The 17,448-nt window shown below is 39.0% G+C and overlaps 1 protein-coding gene across 1 annotated transcript in view; it reads right to left on the minus strand.

Annotated features, from left to right (window-relative positions):
* The window catches only part of DOCK4 (dedicator of cytokinesis 4), a 577,420-nt gene that overhangs the window by 10,221 nt on the left and 549,751 nt on the right, over positions 1-17,448 (minus strand). Inside the window, exons 41-49 of the mRNA XM_069107030.1 lie at positions 14,393-14,479; positions 12,061-12,237; positions 9,838-9,921; positions 7,094-7,213; positions 6,568-6,689; positions 6,117-6,237; positions 4,550-4,631; positions 4,220-4,329; positions 1,628-1,700 (exon numbers count right to left, since the gene is read on the minus strand). Of these exons, the coding sequence (XP_068963131.1) occupies positions 1,628-1,700; positions 4,220-4,329; positions 4,550-4,631; positions 6,117-6,237; positions 6,568-6,689; positions 7,094-7,213; positions 9,838-9,921; positions 12,061-12,237; positions 14,393-14,479 (976 nt within the window). The remainder of the gene's footprint in view (positions 1-1,627; positions 1,701-4,219; positions 4,330-4,549; positions 4,632-6,116; positions 6,238-6,567; positions 6,690-7,093; positions 7,214-9,837; positions 9,922-12,060; positions 12,238-14,392; positions 14,480-17,448) is intronic.

Below are 17,448 nucleotides of genomic sequence, written 5' to 3' on the forward strand. Positions count from 1 at the left end.
TTAAAACTTGGTTCTTATGAAACTTTCTTGGCAAATAGCACCCTTAAGGAGAAGCAATGAAATGCTAACATCCCAACTGTTGGGCAGTGCTATTTAAAAAGAAGGGACATGATAGACAATCAAAACAACTGGATCATATGTTCTTGGAGGAAAGATGAGGCCCTGTGTCCTCAGAAAAATTCCTAAATGAATTGTAGTGGGCCACAAAGATGCTACTAAACAATAAGGATGTTACTGCTCATTCTCCCATGCTCTCTGATTGACTGATAAAGTGGCTCTAGTTTCCAGAAAGATGCTGAAATCTAGAGCGGCCATTTTTCAAACAAGGGCACTGAAGGCAATCTCTCTCTTTCTCTCTCCCTCCTCATCTCTGTCTCTCTCCTTCTCTCTCATGAACATACATACAGACACACCCACATAAATATGTATACACATTCAATACATGTATGCATTACACATACACATACAGACTGATTTAAACAAGATGAGTTCAGCAGATCTACACAGACATTGCCATCTGCTGGCAACTTCAAGGATTTTAAACCTCATGGCTAATACTGTACAAATATTAGAATGAACAAATGGCTATGAGTACCACAAACAATTAAGTGGACCCCACTTGAAATCCTTTAAAAAAAATCCAGCCACAGTTCTTTTTAAAGTAACATCGCAAGTGGTAGTGAACAATCTTACACCTCTCAATTCAACCTTCAGCATTCACTATTGGATTTGTAAGCATCAAAGTGACATTTTTAGCTTTTAAATTCTACTTGGTCAGGACCTAAGGGATCTGTGACTTGTACTGAAAAGTTTTATATTCATTTGCCAGTACATTCAAATGAAAGCAGTTGGCTATGCTCTTAATGAAGGGCAATTAAAATGCATTTCAGCAAGGACATTTCCATTAAAGGCTTTTGATTCATTTGCCTGTGGACCTCTTCCACATTTGAAGCTTGACCCTGAAAGAGGCAAATGGGTGATTTCCTGAAAGGCCATTTTTATTCCCAAATAGATGAGGAGGACATGTTTAATCTGCATTTCATTCTGTGCGGTGCTACACAGATTGATGCTAATATGCTATTTGCAATTTAGGACGTGGTTAGTTCTTTTTCAAGTGACTTTCAGACAGGGTACCTTCCATTATGCACTGGATTGTAATTCTTAAATACCATTTAATTGCCCAGAGAGCTAAGCCAGTGTCACAGCAAACAACAGATGAGGCTGGGACACAGCACTTTTTAATGGAGACAAAGAACGGAGGTATGAAATCAATCTAGAAAGTTACCATTCTCTTTACACCAAACAAGGAACTTAATTGGCAACCTTTTATTGTTGTTGTTATACTAAGGAATAGAGATTTCCCACAGTGGCCCATTAAGGCACCAGCAGAAAGCCACTAACTGAGGATTGTCTTTCTTACTCCCTGTACATATTCAAGTCTTATATGAAAACGAATTGTGAAGAACAGAATCATGAATGTAGATCTTTCTTAAACTGCCAAAAGACCAGTTTTGACTATTAAAAATATTTCACTAAGTGACAAGGACAAGGGCATCATTAAACACACAGAAGACTTTGAAAATGAAGATAAAGAAAACTTGAGCACATGGGCTGGGCTTAGACCCACCTTTATCAGGTGCTGAAAGATTAGGGTCACTTCGCGGCAAAGGACCATCTCCAATATGATTAAACAGCATCCTCTGGAAATTCAGAAGAATTTGATGTTTTATAATGCAACAGAACATGCTGGCTTATAACACTCTTTAGAACTTAATATCTCACAACTGAACTTGGTTCCAAATAATTTAAAATATGGAACAAAGAACCTAGAAATAAAGAATCTGGTTATGCTTTAGGGGGGAAAAAGCCAAAGCAGAAACAAACAAAAAAAATCCACAAAAATTAAAAATGAAAGAAGATGTTGTTGCATTTGTTTTCAGAAAGGAAAAACAACATTCAGAAGCTGGATTGGCCTACATAGAAATATCAACAAAATTGGTATTTAAAATATTTTTGCAATGAAACTGAATGCTATGCAATTTTAATGACCAATCTAGGCCCTGGGGAAGAGATGAGAAAATGAGTCTCCCTCTTTTCATGGTGGGAAGACTATAGGTGTAGAACGTTATATATATTATTAGACTCTGGTGAAAAAGATGATCCCTCTTTTTTCTTCTTTATGACAAAAAATGGTTCTCTGGGTAAGAGAGTCAGAAGGCATATTTGACAATGTAAAAAAAGAAAAATCATTAAAAAATAAAAAGTAGATTGATTTTTCTTGAGTTCAATTTAAATAAAAGTTAAACTATGGAACACTATAAATATGCATATATGCTATTATGGCAAATAAAATCAAATGAGAATTAAAGATAAAACACTGGCTTCAATATTAGGGTGAAAAGACTTTATTCCCAAAAATTTAGAAAACATATATTAAAAGTTAGAACATATGACCTCAAAAATAGATAAAACATGGCAAAAGGCATGATTTGGGAATCCTTTGTTGTGTCAACACAGCATAAAATTTCACAAGGGGAGGAACTCAAAAGATTCCAAGTACTCATGACTTCCTGAGTGCTTTATGTTGGCAGCATTTTCCTTGAGCAGATGGAACAACATTGAAATTCCCTTGCAACATCAAATGACAAAGGGAAATAAAAATGATTAGCTAGTTCAGCCAAATGCACTCAGACATAATTTCTGAGAGAGACCAGAGTATTACAGATGAGGTGCCTTGGGATTACAAGAAGATCACATAATCAGTAGAGATGAACCAATCAAATCAAATATCTCTTTTTCAGTTTTAAGATATAGCTGCTGTTCTCTTGGAAAATCATATGGAGTGGAAAAGGATGAATGGAAAAAATAAAACCCTCTACTTCTGTTAAAAGACAGAAATGATTTAGAATTTACTCAGATTTTACCTGCTATCTGTTCAGAGATTAAATTCACCTACATGTAATTTGTAAGACCAAAGAGTGTTGTGGATCTTCAACTTTACATCATGCTACAACTCTTAAACTATCTTCAGATCTCTGAATCCCAGTGAAATTTCTTCATATACAGGGTAAGAAAGGAGACAGAAAAGACATCTACCTCCTCCCACTCCCCTTGCCTCCCAAAGTATAAGCGACTTGAAGCCAGGAACTGTTTCATTTTGTCTTTATCCCCAGGCCAAAGTACAGCAGCTGGCACACAGCAGTCACTTAACAAATACTTATTGAATGAAACAAGGGGCGGGGGGAGGGGCGGTTTAAAATATTTTTCCCAAGTTGTGATGGTGATCTCTATTCACCTCTATTCTTCCTGGATGTCATGAAAGGGGTGCCAAATATAACTGTCCCATCAGGTTTAAGCAGATTAAAGGTATTGCTAAGTAGTATGTTTCCAAAGGATCCTAAAACCACAGAGTCTGAGAGTTCAAAAGGAACCTGAGAGGCCACTGAGGCCCACCAAGAGCTGAATGAGAATCTCCTTAAAGAATTCCCAGACACAGGGTCGTCCAGCCTCTGCTTGAAGCCTTCCAGTGAAAACCTTCTGAGGCAGCATGTTCTCACAGTCTTGGTTCTAATTCCTAATGCCTTTTTCCTAGCACTAAAGTGAAAGCACCATTTCTGCAGCTTCTCCCACTGTTCCCTATTCTGACCTTGGAGGCTAAACAGAGTAAAATGAATACCTTTCTTGCAATGGCAATCTTTCAAATGAAGACAATTATCAATCATATCCCCCAGTAAATCCAGTGTCTCTAATTAATACACCTATGTAATGGTACCTAGATCTTTCATCATCTGCGTCACCCTCCTCTGGATGTATTCTAATTCACAAAAGGCATCCTGAATGATGTTTAACACACATACCACATTCTAAAAAACATTAAAAGCTGCATGAAGTTGGGAGGCTGTGACCAAGAAGGGTAAAATCAAGGTCAGAACCTTTATTTTCCTCCACGTTCTTTTGGACAGACAATACTATATGTATTTTAGTTGCTAATATGACCAAAAAGGAACTCTCAGGCCATGGGCAGAGAGAATGTAATTTGAACACTGTATGCAAAAATTTGGCATTTTGTTCCAACCCTGTTTTGCCTGTGACATTGCCTTAGAGAAGCTCAAGTCAACTTCTCTGGAGAAATACCAGTGGTTTTAAGCAGTCCAACATTAGATTATTACCTTTTCCCTTGCACCTGGTTAACTAAGCCTCCCATTCCCATGAGTGCTACCTGTGAAGGCTCCGTGGGAGTAGGATAGATGGCACTGCATGGTCTCTCTCTAGGAGACAAGCAAGAGTTTTCTCTGGAATGTTTGTGTTTGTCAGACAGGAGAGGGGAGGCTAGAAGGAAAAAAAGAAGGTGAGATGGTCAGTCTGGTGGGGACAGGGGTATTAGGATGCATTCAGAGGGGAAGTCCCTTCTTGAATTCCCTACTCTCTCCAAATTAAGACCCGCATTTTCTCTGCAATTTGCAGAGTGAAGGGTCCTGAAGGAGGAGTTTACTAGGGCATGAAGGGATATCTGGGCAATGTCATTTCCACCTCCTACTCTGGCACTGACCTCTGGCACTGGATGGGGCTGAGCTGGTCACGTTAGGTGAAGCAGAATGAGTAGAACTCAAGCTTGAGGTAGATGGACTTGGCTGGAAATACACGGGAAGTTGTTATCAAACTATGCTCACAGGCTTTAAAAAATACAGAAATGCTTTATAAAGCTATACACAACTACTGATTTTTTCTTTAAGTCAGAATGTTATCTTAAATGAAAAGACCCCTTTGTAATATAGTAAGATGTTTTGAATTCAGAATTATTGAAGGAAGGAGTTTGAATTAGGAATATGAATTATTCAATACTTCAAAAGAAATGAAGTTTCATTAGTGTCAAGTATGAACCACAGCTCAAAGTTTGATCTGATTAGGGATCCTTACAGAATCTGCTTTTATAAATAGATAAGAAGATGTTTTAAATATTATATCTGAAATGACGTTCTTACTAGAGTTTGTTTTATCAAAACTTTGTTTGTCTCCTAGAACAGTGCTCTGCATACAGCAGATACTTATGTGTTTTTGGACTGAATTGATTTTGGGGCTTGTACATGAATGTTTCTGGCTTGTTTCAACTGCTTAAGAGAACAAAATGGTTTTATTCTCTTGGCAATTTTGCCCCTGTTAATTTGATTGATAGAGGTTTCCCCACCCCACCCCCATAAATTGCACAAAGTTCAACTTTAGACCAGGCTCTTTTTGAACTACTACAAACTGCATTTTGGTGGATTTCTTAAGATTATGCATTAGTTTAGAGTTGGAAGCAACCTTCTAATCTTATAGAGAGGAAACGGAGGTCTAGAGAGGCTAATTAGCTTGACCAAGGTCACATAGGTAGTACATGGCAAAACCAGGATTTGAACCCAGAATCTTTGATTCTATTGGGTTTCCCACTATACCATACAGTCAGATGGTAAAGTAATCAAAAGTGACAGATGTCATGCTTCACGCAGCTGATTTTGCAGTACATACATCTTTTCATCACTCCCCACATTCACATAGATATAGGAGGGTAACAGTCAACACTGATGAAGTTTGACTACATAAATAATTGACAAAGCTACACTATGTTACGTTTTTCATATACGAAAAAAACCCCACAAAACTCCCAATCCTGTTATGTGAAAGAAAAATGACCGCTTAAAATATTAAGAATGTCCGTCTTTCCAGTTCATCTCGAGATATCTAGTGTGGATAGCAACAAAGAATAAAAGGAGGCAAGGTCCCCAAGCTCGCCAAGGCGTAGCTTCATTAGGTTCCTCCCTGTAGGGACGTGCCTTCTCTGAGCAGACGGGGCAATTCTGGAAGAAACTCTTTCCATCATTCCAAAGACAACGATACTGTTATAAGGCCTTACGATATACGTAAAGTCTTCTGAAAACTCTAAAATGTTGTAGAATCATCGGTTACCATTATTATTAGAGGTTTGCTCTTAGATAACTGGTTGCTCTCATGTTCACACTTCTGATATAACAAAATGATTGGGAAGTTCTATGATTGCGGTGGGGGTGGGAGAGTGGGGGGGGAAGAAGTAAAGGGGAGGAATGAACATATAAATACGACAGATAAATAACTGATGTTACCTGCATGTTAAAGACTTCGTCAGAGCTTTCTGATTGCCCTGTGATATTGCTTACTTCGGCAGACGCTTGTGAGGACAATGAAGAGGAAGAATATCGGTTGACAGCTGGGTAACTTAATGGGCTGTTACAGGGGGAAAAATGGTTGTTAACTCAGTCTTGGAATTGCACTTTATCACATGCTGGTATGGCATAAAACAGAAAGAAAAAAGTATACATCACGTTTTGTCATCCCACATTTATCTCAAGAGTCAAACGTTTTGAGTTTATTTATTCCTCATGCTGTTGCTATTTTACCAGCGGCAGATGTCTGCAGCTGCCTCGTAGGTTAATTATTTCATTAAGAAAGAGTGTATTTGACAAATTATGCCATAAAGAATAAGAGGATTGTTCCAGATCCTCTTGTGAAAATGCCAATGACCTGAAATATAAAATAATTCAGTCTCTGACTTACCTGCGCCTAGGAATTACTCTTGCACCATCTGGACTCATAGAAGCAGGTGCTGAGTTTCTACAGACCCGAGGACTTCCATTAGGGAAATGGACAGGACTGGCTTGAATACATGCAGAGAAGTCCTAAGAATATATTAGGGGAAAGAAATGCTACTTTAGAACAGTAATCAAATGAACAAAGTAACTTGTGGGAAAACATTTCCATATATTATCTATGAATTCCACTCAAATTAAGCTCCATTTAAATTTTTTAAAAACCTTTCATAATATATAGGTATATAAAGATAAATTTGCTTCATTATGATCAAGTGTGCCCCGCATCCTTTCTTTTTTTGGTAATAACATGAACATAGCAAAAAGACTTAACAGTTGAGATTTCCTCTGTATAAACATTGTAGTATAACAGAATGACCAAAAGATGTCACTATTGGTTATTTAATCCTCCCTTCAACCAAAAACAAAATCATTATCAGTCAGACTGATTGTCCCTCCATGGCTAATCTGTGCGATGCCTTTTGTGTACACACCTGTATACCCAAGCTTGACTTCATCACGAAGAACTGATCAACCAGCTTTTTATGCAGAGGCCTCATATCTTGAGGTACAAACTTCTCGTGTACAGCTAAACCAAATTCTAGAATCTGTGCCTTTGTAACAATAACATAAAAGAAAACATATTCATTAATGAAACATAGTTCTGAGTTATCACCACAACCCATCTTAATCAACTTGAGCCTGTACCACTTTGTCAATGGGGAAACGATGTTTCTTTCTAGGGGAATGCAAGAAGAGTGGGCAGGAGTAGCTATGGGACAGCAAGTGGAAGGTGCCCTGCCTCACCACAGGAAAGATGAAGTTGACTGTTCTCTGCTCTTCAACTCTCTATAACCATATGATTCTTAATATTTGCCTTTTTTTATTAGTCTCTTTTCCACGATTCTCTTTGCTATTCCTCTCAGAGTTGTTAAGAGGAGAAAAAATAACAGTGACTAGTCCTCTTGCTTAGTTTGAAAATCCATGTGTGTGTCTGGGAGGACTGAGAATCTAACTGTTATTTTACTGGCACAGGGTAGCAGTTCTCAAACTTTTTGGTCTTGGGACTCCTTTACAACACCCTTAAAAACTATTGAGGAGGGGCGGCCAGGTAGCACAGTGAGTAAGAGCACCGGCTCCAGTGTCAGGATAACCTGGGGATCGAATCCGGGCTCAGACACTTAGCACCCCCTCAGAAACACCTGGCCGTGTAACTTTGAGCAAGTTACTTAACCCCAATTGCTTAGGGGCAGACAGGTGGCTCAGCAAGTAAGAGCACCAGCTCCAGTGTCGGGATGACCTGGGGATCAAATCTGGGCTCAGATACTTAGCACCACACCCAGAAATAATTGGCCGGGTAACCTTGAGCAAGTTACTTAACCCCGATTGCTTAAAAAAAAAAAACTATTGAGGAGCCTCCAAAGATCTTTTGTTTATGTGGGTTGTATCTGTTGATATTTACCATATTGGAAATTTTTTTAAAAATTAAAAAAAAAGAAATTAAAGCATCTTAGTATTATGCAAATAGCTTTGATCTTTCAAACCCTGGTATAGGGAATTTCTGATGAGGAAACTCCCTCTACTAAAGCACAGTTGCACCTTCTCTGAGCCTTATCGCGTTAGAGAGCAACCAGGGACATTAAGGTTAACAGAATTGCCCAGAACACATATGAGTCAGATGTGGGTCTTGAACCTAGCTATCCCTGATTCCAAGGAAGGCTCTTTATACTACCATGTTATACTTTCATGTGTCTATATTTATATATCCTCATCTATACACTTTAAGGAAAGATCAAATCTACTACATAAAAAAGTCATATACCTGTAAAGACCTACCAATGGGCAAAAGGAAATACACAATTACAATTTCTTGTGCTCAGTTATGGACAGTGTTGAACTGCTTTGATGCTGATAGGAGATTCCATTATTATTTTTTAAATATGCTCAAGTGGTCAAGTAATTTTTCTAAGTAGGATTTAAAATCAATAATAATTGATTATATCAAAATATTGTTTAAAAATAAGTTCACGGATCCCTAGTTAAGAACCTCCGTATTAGTGGAAGGTTGATGTGATTTCTACAGCAAAGAGAACACAAGTGCTTGTGAGAATCTGCCTACACTGGGGTCATTGTTTTCAGATCAGGTAGAGGGCCTCAGAAGCCACTCTAGTTCCACCTCTACCTTTCATAGATGTGGAAATTGAGTGCTTAGTCACCACTGAATTTACTTCTACCTTGAATAAGGCAGAGGAAGTGGAGACAAGGTGATACACAAATAACAGATAAGAATTGGCAACTTAAATATGCAGCTAGGTGGCACAATGGATAGAGCACTGAACATGGAGTTAGGAAGACTTCTCTTGGTGAGTTCAAATCTGACCTCAAACACTTAGTAGCTGTGTGATCCTGGGCAAGTCTCTTAACCCCATTTGTCTCACTTTTCTCATCCATAAAATGAACTGGAGAAGGAAATGGCAAGCCATTCCAGTACCTTTGCTAAGAAACCCCACAGAGGGTCACAAAGAGTCAGACTTTACTAAAAAGATTCAACAACAACAACATATTTTACTGCTTCTGAGATCCAAGAACAAAACTGTGGGTATACCCTCTCCTGAGGCAGATGGCGACCTTTCTATGCCTTCATAGATTTTTTCATGAGTTACTTGTGCCTGGAGAAATCCTCTCTCCTCACAGCTACAATTCTGGTGACAGACCTTGCTGAACTGTATTATTCTTGTCCTGCAGTGGTAAACATATAAGCTCACCAGACTGTACCCAAACCCTGCCCAGCTTGGTAAGACCTTCTGAAGCTTTCATTCTGTGATTGTAATCTTTGAGCTCTACTTCAAACCATGATAAAAGATCTGGATAGAACTTTCATGGAGATTGTCTGTGATATATATCTCCATATATCTTTATATAACTATATATAGAGATATAAATATATATCTAGTTATATATATTATGTCTACAGAGATATGGATATATGGTTATATAGCAATATAGATATCTATATGTACATATACATACACATGTATATGTGTATATGTGTACACACATATACATTTATCCATCCATCCATCTATCTATCTATCTATCTATCTATCTATCTATCTATCTATCTATCATCTATCTATCTATCTATCCATCTATCTATCTACCTACACATGTATGCAAATAAACAGATCCTGGAGTATTTAAAAAGAATCAATAGATAGCAAAATGGATCCTTTCTTACTTGCTCAAGCATCAGTTCTCTCAAGCGGGTGATTTTCTCTCCATCTTCAGGGTGGTTTAAAATGTATTCTTTCACAAAGAATGCCTGCCAAAAACACAAACACTGTCAGTTACATCCATTGCGTGCACCCTATAGGTGACATACAAATGCAATTTTTTAAAAAATTGTGATCTTTGCCCCTGAGGAACTTACAATCTTATCAGGGGTGAAGACAAGCCATGTGTACATGTTCAGTAAAAATATCAATGGATGTGGAGTCAGAGACCTGGGTTCAAATCCTACCTCACAGTTTCCTTAGCTGTAAAATGAGGAAATTTTAGACTAAATGGACTCTGAGGTCTCTTCCAGCTCTCATCCTATGACCTTGTGAACACTTTCTCAATACTTCAAAGATTCATTATCTGTCACAGAGGATATTTCCCCTATTTGTTCTGTATGTATTGTGTGTACTAGGTTACTTGTGTCTTTCATTAGAATATTAGACCTTTGAGAACAGGTGCTGTATCCCTATAAGTTTAGCACAATGGCTAGCACATAATGAGCACTATAAATAATTGTTAATTGACTCATTTCTTATGAATGCATATTGTGGGGGCAGCTAGGTGGTACAGTGGATAGAGCACTAGCCATGGAGTCAGGAAGACCTGAGTTCAAATCCAGCCTCAAACACCTGACAGCTATGTGATCTTGGGCAAGTCACTTAACCCTGATTGCCTCACAAAAACAAAACAAAGAACACAGACTTGATAGTCTATGAGAGTTGCTGTGGTCAAAAGTTCATCACCCTGAAGCTAACTTTGTGATGAGCTTATCTGAACACAGCTGACTAGGCTGGTGCTTGGCTGACAGTTGAGTACACTAGCATTTTTAGCTTAGTAGACCCTGCCATAGCTTGCTTGCTGCTACCATATTAGTCTTTTTTTTTTTTTAAAGCAATCATGGTTAAGTAACTTACTCAAAGTTACAGGGCCAGTTATTTCTGGGTGTGGTGCTAAGTATCTGAGCTCGGATTCGATCCCCAGGTGATCCCAACACTGGAGCTGGTGCTCTTACTTGCTGTGCTACCTGGCCACCCCCATATGTAGTCTTTGAGGACCCAGAATTACTTCTGTATCACACTGAGGTATTTTGAAAAATAATATAAACATTTGTGCTTAAATTGTAAATATCCACTGTGACTGTGCAGTGAGATACAGGGATGAGGTAATGTAAAATTGGAAGCTATTGCTAGCAATATGCCTTCTTTGTCTGATGCCCTGTAAAGCAGGTGGGCACTGGTCAGTGACAGGGGAATCCTTAGGGTTGAATGCAAAAGCTGGAATGCTGTGTGTGCCTTGACTGGTCCCCATCAAGTATTGGGGAGAATCTGTGTTTGCTTCAATTGGCCCCCCCTTGAGGCTTGAGGAGATTTAAGGGACTGCATAAGCTGTACCTGTCTCAACTGACCCCATTGAGATGTAGGGGTAGCTGCCCCCCCTCCTTCTGACTGGTGATTAGGGAATGTTGTAGGAGTTGATGCTCTCACTATCAGCAACCCTTCTGAGAAGACTAGACTAGAATAAAGTAAGATTATTAACTCCTCTGAAGCTGTCTTTCCTGTCTGACCAGATCAAGAGTGTACATGTGCTAGCAGCCCTCCGGTGTGGTAGTGTTAGCTGTCTTATAGGTGTCAACGTGGGTCTTCAGTGGATAATATAAAATCTGAAAAATATCAAATAAATGACAACTGCTTGATAAGGAAGTAGTTAGACTTGGTCCCTGGAGACCAAGGTTAGTTGTAAAAGTAAGTGTTGACATGGACACGACATGTCAGTAATCATGAAAGAGATGAATCTTAAGAAGAGGTCAAGGGTTATATAATGGGTGTGTTTCCACTAAAATTATTTCAGGCAGTATATTCTTAAACAAACTTTCTTTATGTTAATGGTGACGGGTGGTATGGAATCATCTCTCTGTCACTCTGTTTGGGGTTTAGAGGACTGATAAGATGATGACAGGTGGTGGCACTAGCTGTGTACTATGGTCTGCCACGTCAGCTTAAGCCTCGACAAACTTGACCATGGGCAAAAATCACTTAAGCCGTGATTTCTTTATCTGTAAAACAGGGATAATAACATCACCTGCTTCACAGAGTTGTGATGATCAAAGGAGATACCATGTTAAGCATTTTGTAAACCTTAAAGCACCATATAAATGCTAGCTGCTATTACAGAAAATTCTCACCTCTTGGTACCTGGAAACTCCACCATTAACTGCTGCATCTATGACACCATTCAGACACATTGTGAGCGGGTTAATATTTTGCATCTGCCGAGTTTGACACTGGCTAATCAGGGTCTTCAGCTGCTGGTTCTTATTTTCCAACACTTCAATTGCATTTTCCAGAGGACTCATTTCCACCTAAGAAGCAATTAGTCACAAAAGCACACTAAATAACTCTAAAGCTTGATTATCCAGTTTGTATTACCCATAACCCTTTGAGTTTCATGAATTCTTCTATCATACCCCACTCACTCATTGACCGAAGTTGGGATTGTCAGCAATTCTCAATTAAACTCTGAAATGAGTAATGAAGAATTGACTGTATTCAACTTAATTCTCCAAAGCAAATTCCTCTGCTTTTTATGCAAGACTGAATGTCTTTCTTAAAACTTATTTTTATCTTTAATACATGACAACCTATTTGAGAAATGTACCATACCTCTGTGATTTTTATGATGGATCATCAAAAAAAATTTACCACTCAACTGCTTTCATGGAATACAGTCTAGTAAGAGAAACAGGGTGTTTGCATAAGACTATAACTGAGACTATGAGCTAGCACATTATGGGAAAGATGAAAGTTATGGGGGAAAAAAGGGACTTAGACACCACGGTCTTCCTATGGAAGTCTTTTTTTATGTTCGATGGTATACAGTGATTTTTTTTAAATGACAATTATCTGGTAGGGGGTGGGATGGGAATGATTAATTATTAAACAAAAGCTTTGGAAAATACATATAAATATATGAATATTGTTATCCTTGACTAATTATTGGCTTAATTAACTGAATACAAAAAAAAGGCATTCTCCTTGAAGAGAAAGGATGCCAAATTATTGGATTAAAAGGCAGCAAGGTTTAGTTTCTTCCATTTAATAAGGTAAGGTTGGAATTGCTAAAGATTTCCTAAAACATCTAAGACTAACACTGGGGAAAGAGAAATAATTTATAACCATGGTAACTTAGAATTTAATTAATTATTATGGAGTAGCCTCATACAAAAGATTTCCCAAATGGTCTAAAGTTATCATGTTTTAGGTTACAACTTGGATAACTAAATGTGAATCAGTTTTTAAGGAAAGAGGAGTGACATCTCAAATTCTGCTTTCCATATTGTCTCTCTGTCTTCATGTTCATGCTACTTTTCCCTAGTTTTTGTTGTAGACCTAATACAGTAATATGGACCTAAGCTATTGCTGGGGATTTCTAAACCTTGCAAGTGGAATAAGACTTTCCATGTCATGCACCTAGCATCCAGCCCCAACATTTCTACTAAATTATGAGCATGCTAGAACAAATTAAGTGAAAAAATTAGCATTTCAGTAACATCTACTCAAGCTGCAAAATGAGGAATTTTCCTGTTCTAATTTCTCATATATATTCAATTTGCTTGGGGGTTAAATCTACTTGAGGGTTGTTGTTGGTTTTTTTTTTTGCCATTGCAAAATGAAGATGTCATTCAATTATTAGTTGAACTAAACATGCCATGTTAGGGATGGTTTTCACTGTTCACTGAATATTTCAGGTAGGAGAAGGGATTCTTGGCAGATGACTTTGGAGATCAACTGCACCTGCTTCTTTTTTGGCAAGGTAAATATTCTTTGGAAAGGCTACAGGAAAATAGCTGAAAACGAGTTCATTATTAGCACATTTCATGCTGGATGAAAGCAGGTGGGGATCATTGGGAGAGGTGGCCTCATTTCTATAAGATGAAACAAAACTTATGAAGCAGGGAGATCAGGTGCTGTAAGACCCCAGGGCTATGGCAAGGTCCAAGTGAGTGGAAACTAAAACTGGTAGATGGCGGTAGCACAGGTCTAACCATCAGGCTCAGCAGGATATTTGGGTTGGCTCATGCTGCTACTTCTATTTCTCAGATCTGGAAGTTGGCAGTGGTGGCATTGATTAGGATTGTGTTTGGTTCTTTAGCCAAGATTTCCAGATGACTCCCATCTATCTGCATTTGGCTTTCTTTCTGTGCCTGGATCTGCCTAGACAAATGATATGCCACTATGCTTCAAGGCATTAAGCAAGACAGATCACATAGCACTAATATGCTAGCACATCTATGAGGCTAAACATGCCCCAAAGCTTCCAGTGGATATAAGAGGCTAAATGCTGAACATTGTTATTTTTGAACATGGGACTTATTTGGGAATGGTGCTTGATATTAACTCATGATCACAATGTGCACATGAAGAAGGACAGACTCAAACAAAAACTCAGACAGTGAATACCATGGCTTCAGGTAAGAAATGATGAATAACTGCTTAGCTGTAAACTTTGATCCTTACCACTTCACGCTTTTCCACTTCAAACCAGCGGGAAATTCCAGGCAAACTCTGTACCAAAATCAATGAAGTTCTCTCCACCCATAGACTCTAGAAAATGCAGAGATAAATATACAAATGAAAGAAAGCTAGTGAGCTAAGATTAACGTTTACTGTTCAGTTTTCTCACACTTTGTTTATTCTTGCCAGCTTTTGTCAATCTGGTTACTCTGGCATGCCTTTATAACATGTTATCTTGGGAACATCTCTCCCACACTTACAATATGTAAGTCATTGTCTTTATGTTCATATTCACCTTTCTCTTGCATATATTCTAATACTTTTTTCTTCCCTTTTGGATGTTCAATCTCCCCAGGTCGACTATCATGGGTAAAGACAGACTTCATGTTTTCTTCCTTGTTTTATCTCAAACAGGAATAACCATTTTAAATTCCCATTACTTCTTAAGGCTTAAAGTATTAGACAGATGACTAATATTTCATTCATCCATGACCTTAATTTAAGTGTTTTCTCTAACAATACAGTTCATGAGCCCCTCTATCTACTCTTGATAGCAGCTGCTAAAAAAAAATCCACCACCTTTTGGTCAATTTCATGATGAGCTTCTATAGACTAAACTAGGCTGGTCTTTAAATGATGGACATACAGTTTGCCACTAGGTCCCTACTCAGAACCATTTTTAGCTTGGAAGAACATGACAGTAGTCTTCAGGAGCTTAGGGTCACATCTGTATCATAGCAATGAATAAAAGCGTAACTTCTGTGAAAGATAAACTAGTAAATTCATCAAAATAATTGAATTATAGAGCTACGATGGACATTAAAGACCATCTTGTCCAACCTCATGTTACAGATGAAATAACTGAGGTCTCAACCAATTAAATGGTGATGTCACACAGCTGATTACTGGAATACTCAAACCTAGACTGTAGTTATTTAGTAAAGCATGAATAGCGCTCATCTTGGAATCCCCAGGCCTGGCCTTAAATCCTACCTCTGCCATTTACTATTTGTATGGCTTTAGACAAATCACTTGAACTTCTCTTGGTCTCAAATGCAAAATGAAAGTGTTGGACGAGATGCCCACAAAGGCCTCCACCAGCTTTACACCTATACTCTTCCTATAATTCCAGATACTCTTCAGCACATGATCTGATTCATCTTCCCAGCCACTGTCTTATGGGAAGAAAAGGTTAAAGGCACATTAATACAGAATGAGCAAGTTTTGGTGGGAGAGGAAAACATGAGCATTGAAGACAAACCTTACCATCTTCATGGGTTTGGCCTAATGCTAGCCCTATCCCCCAACAGAGGAAATGGAATTTGACTATGAGTAAATAACAATTTTCTATAAAGGAAGCTGCTCTACATGTATAAAAGCATGGTTAAAAAGAAAGGAACTCTGTAAAATAAGGACACCAGAATAACATTTTTCTATGCCTACTCTGGATGGTTAATTGACTTTAGGGGAAAAAGAAGAACTCACTGAGTGTCCAGACAGATCCTGTATACTAAGAATTCTCAACTGCAATGGTCCCCTAAGTTGAGAGGTATGACAGCCTACAGATGCCAATACAGTCTTATAAAACAATGCAGTGCTCTCTTTCTCTTTACTGACCCACACACTTACTCCTATTTTAGCTACCTAGACATATTAACTCTTCTAGTTAGAAGACTGATCACAATAATAATCTGGGACTATATAACAAGGCAGAGTTGGTTATGAGAAGACCTTGTGTACCAGTGTTTACAATTATTAGTGCAAAAATAAAGGGGGAAAAAAGCTGTGAAGTACTTGTAATGCCTCTTTTAACCTAAATTTTGACTTTAGGTCTTCTATAGATATCTACTTTGTTTTCTGTTATACTCATGTAAGTCCTCAACTAAGGAGCCACTAATATTCTCTCTCTCCCCTCTCCTTCCTCCTCCTCCTTTATTTCCCCCATCTCTTCTCATCTCTCTTCCCTCTCTTCTCCTCCCTCTCTTTCCTGTCTGTATCTCTACTTCTCTCACTCTCTTCTCCCCCTCCTCCTCCCTCTCATCCTTTTTCTCTCTCACATCCCTCAATCTCCCCAACTCTCCTATCTTTCTCCTGTCTATATCTCTTCTCTCACTCTCTTCTCCCCCTCCTCCTCCTCTCTCTTCCTCTCTCTTCTTCTCCCTCTCTTTCCTCCTCCTCTCTTATTCTTCTCCCCTCTCTCCCTCTGTCTCTCTTCTTTTTCTCTGTATCTTTCCTCAGTTTTTCCCTCCTCCTCCTTCTCCTCCTCTCTCCCCCCCATCAGTATCTCTTCTTCTCCCGCTCCTCCTCTCTTTTCTCTTCCCTATCTTCTCCTCCTCCTCCTCCTCTCTCTCTCCCATCTGTATCTCTTCCCCCCTTTGCTCTGCTTCTCCCTCTCTCCCCTCACTCCTCCTCCTTTCTCCTGTCTGTATCTCTTCCTCCTCCTCCTCCTTCTCTTTCTCCCCTGTCTGTATCTCTTCTTCTCTCACCCTCCTCCTTCTTTCTCTCTCCCCTCTCTGTATGTCTTTTCTTCTCCCTTTCTACTCTCCCCCTCTCCCCTATCCTATTTTTCTCCTCTCACATTCCTCAATCTCCCCATCTTTTTTCCTATCTTTCTCCTGTCTGCTATATCTGTTCTTTTCTTGCTTGCTCTCCTCCTCCCTCCTGCCATCGGTATCTCCTCTTCTCTCCCTCCTCCTATTCTCTTTTCTCCTCCCTGTCTCCTCACTCTCTTCTACTGTCTTCTTTTTTTTCTCACCCCCTCCCTCTCTCCTCCTCCTTTTCTTCTTGTTTTTTCTCTCTTCTCTCTCCCCTTTCTGTACCTCTTCTTCTCTCTTCTCCCCCTCTGCCACTCTCCTTCTCTCTTCACACTCTCATCTCCTCTCTCTCTTCTCTCTATATCCTTCTCTTTTTTTCTCTTCTTACCTCCCTCCCTTTCTCTTCCCTCACTATTTCCTCCTCCTCCCTCACTCTCTCCTTTGTTCTCTCCCCCTCCTTCCTCTCCACATTTTCCCTTCTCTTCCTCTCTCTCTCCCCCTCCTCCCTCACTCCTTTTCCTCACC

The sequence above is a fragment of the Petaurus breviceps genome, unplaced genomic scaffold, assembly GCF_028583685.1.
Source record: "Petaurus breviceps papuanus isolate PSGF00001 unplaced genomic scaffold, PetGlider_PUasm1.0 84, whole genome shotgun sequence".
NCBI lineage: Eukaryota > Metazoa > Chordata > Mammalia > Diprotodontia > Petauridae > Petaurus > Petaurus breviceps.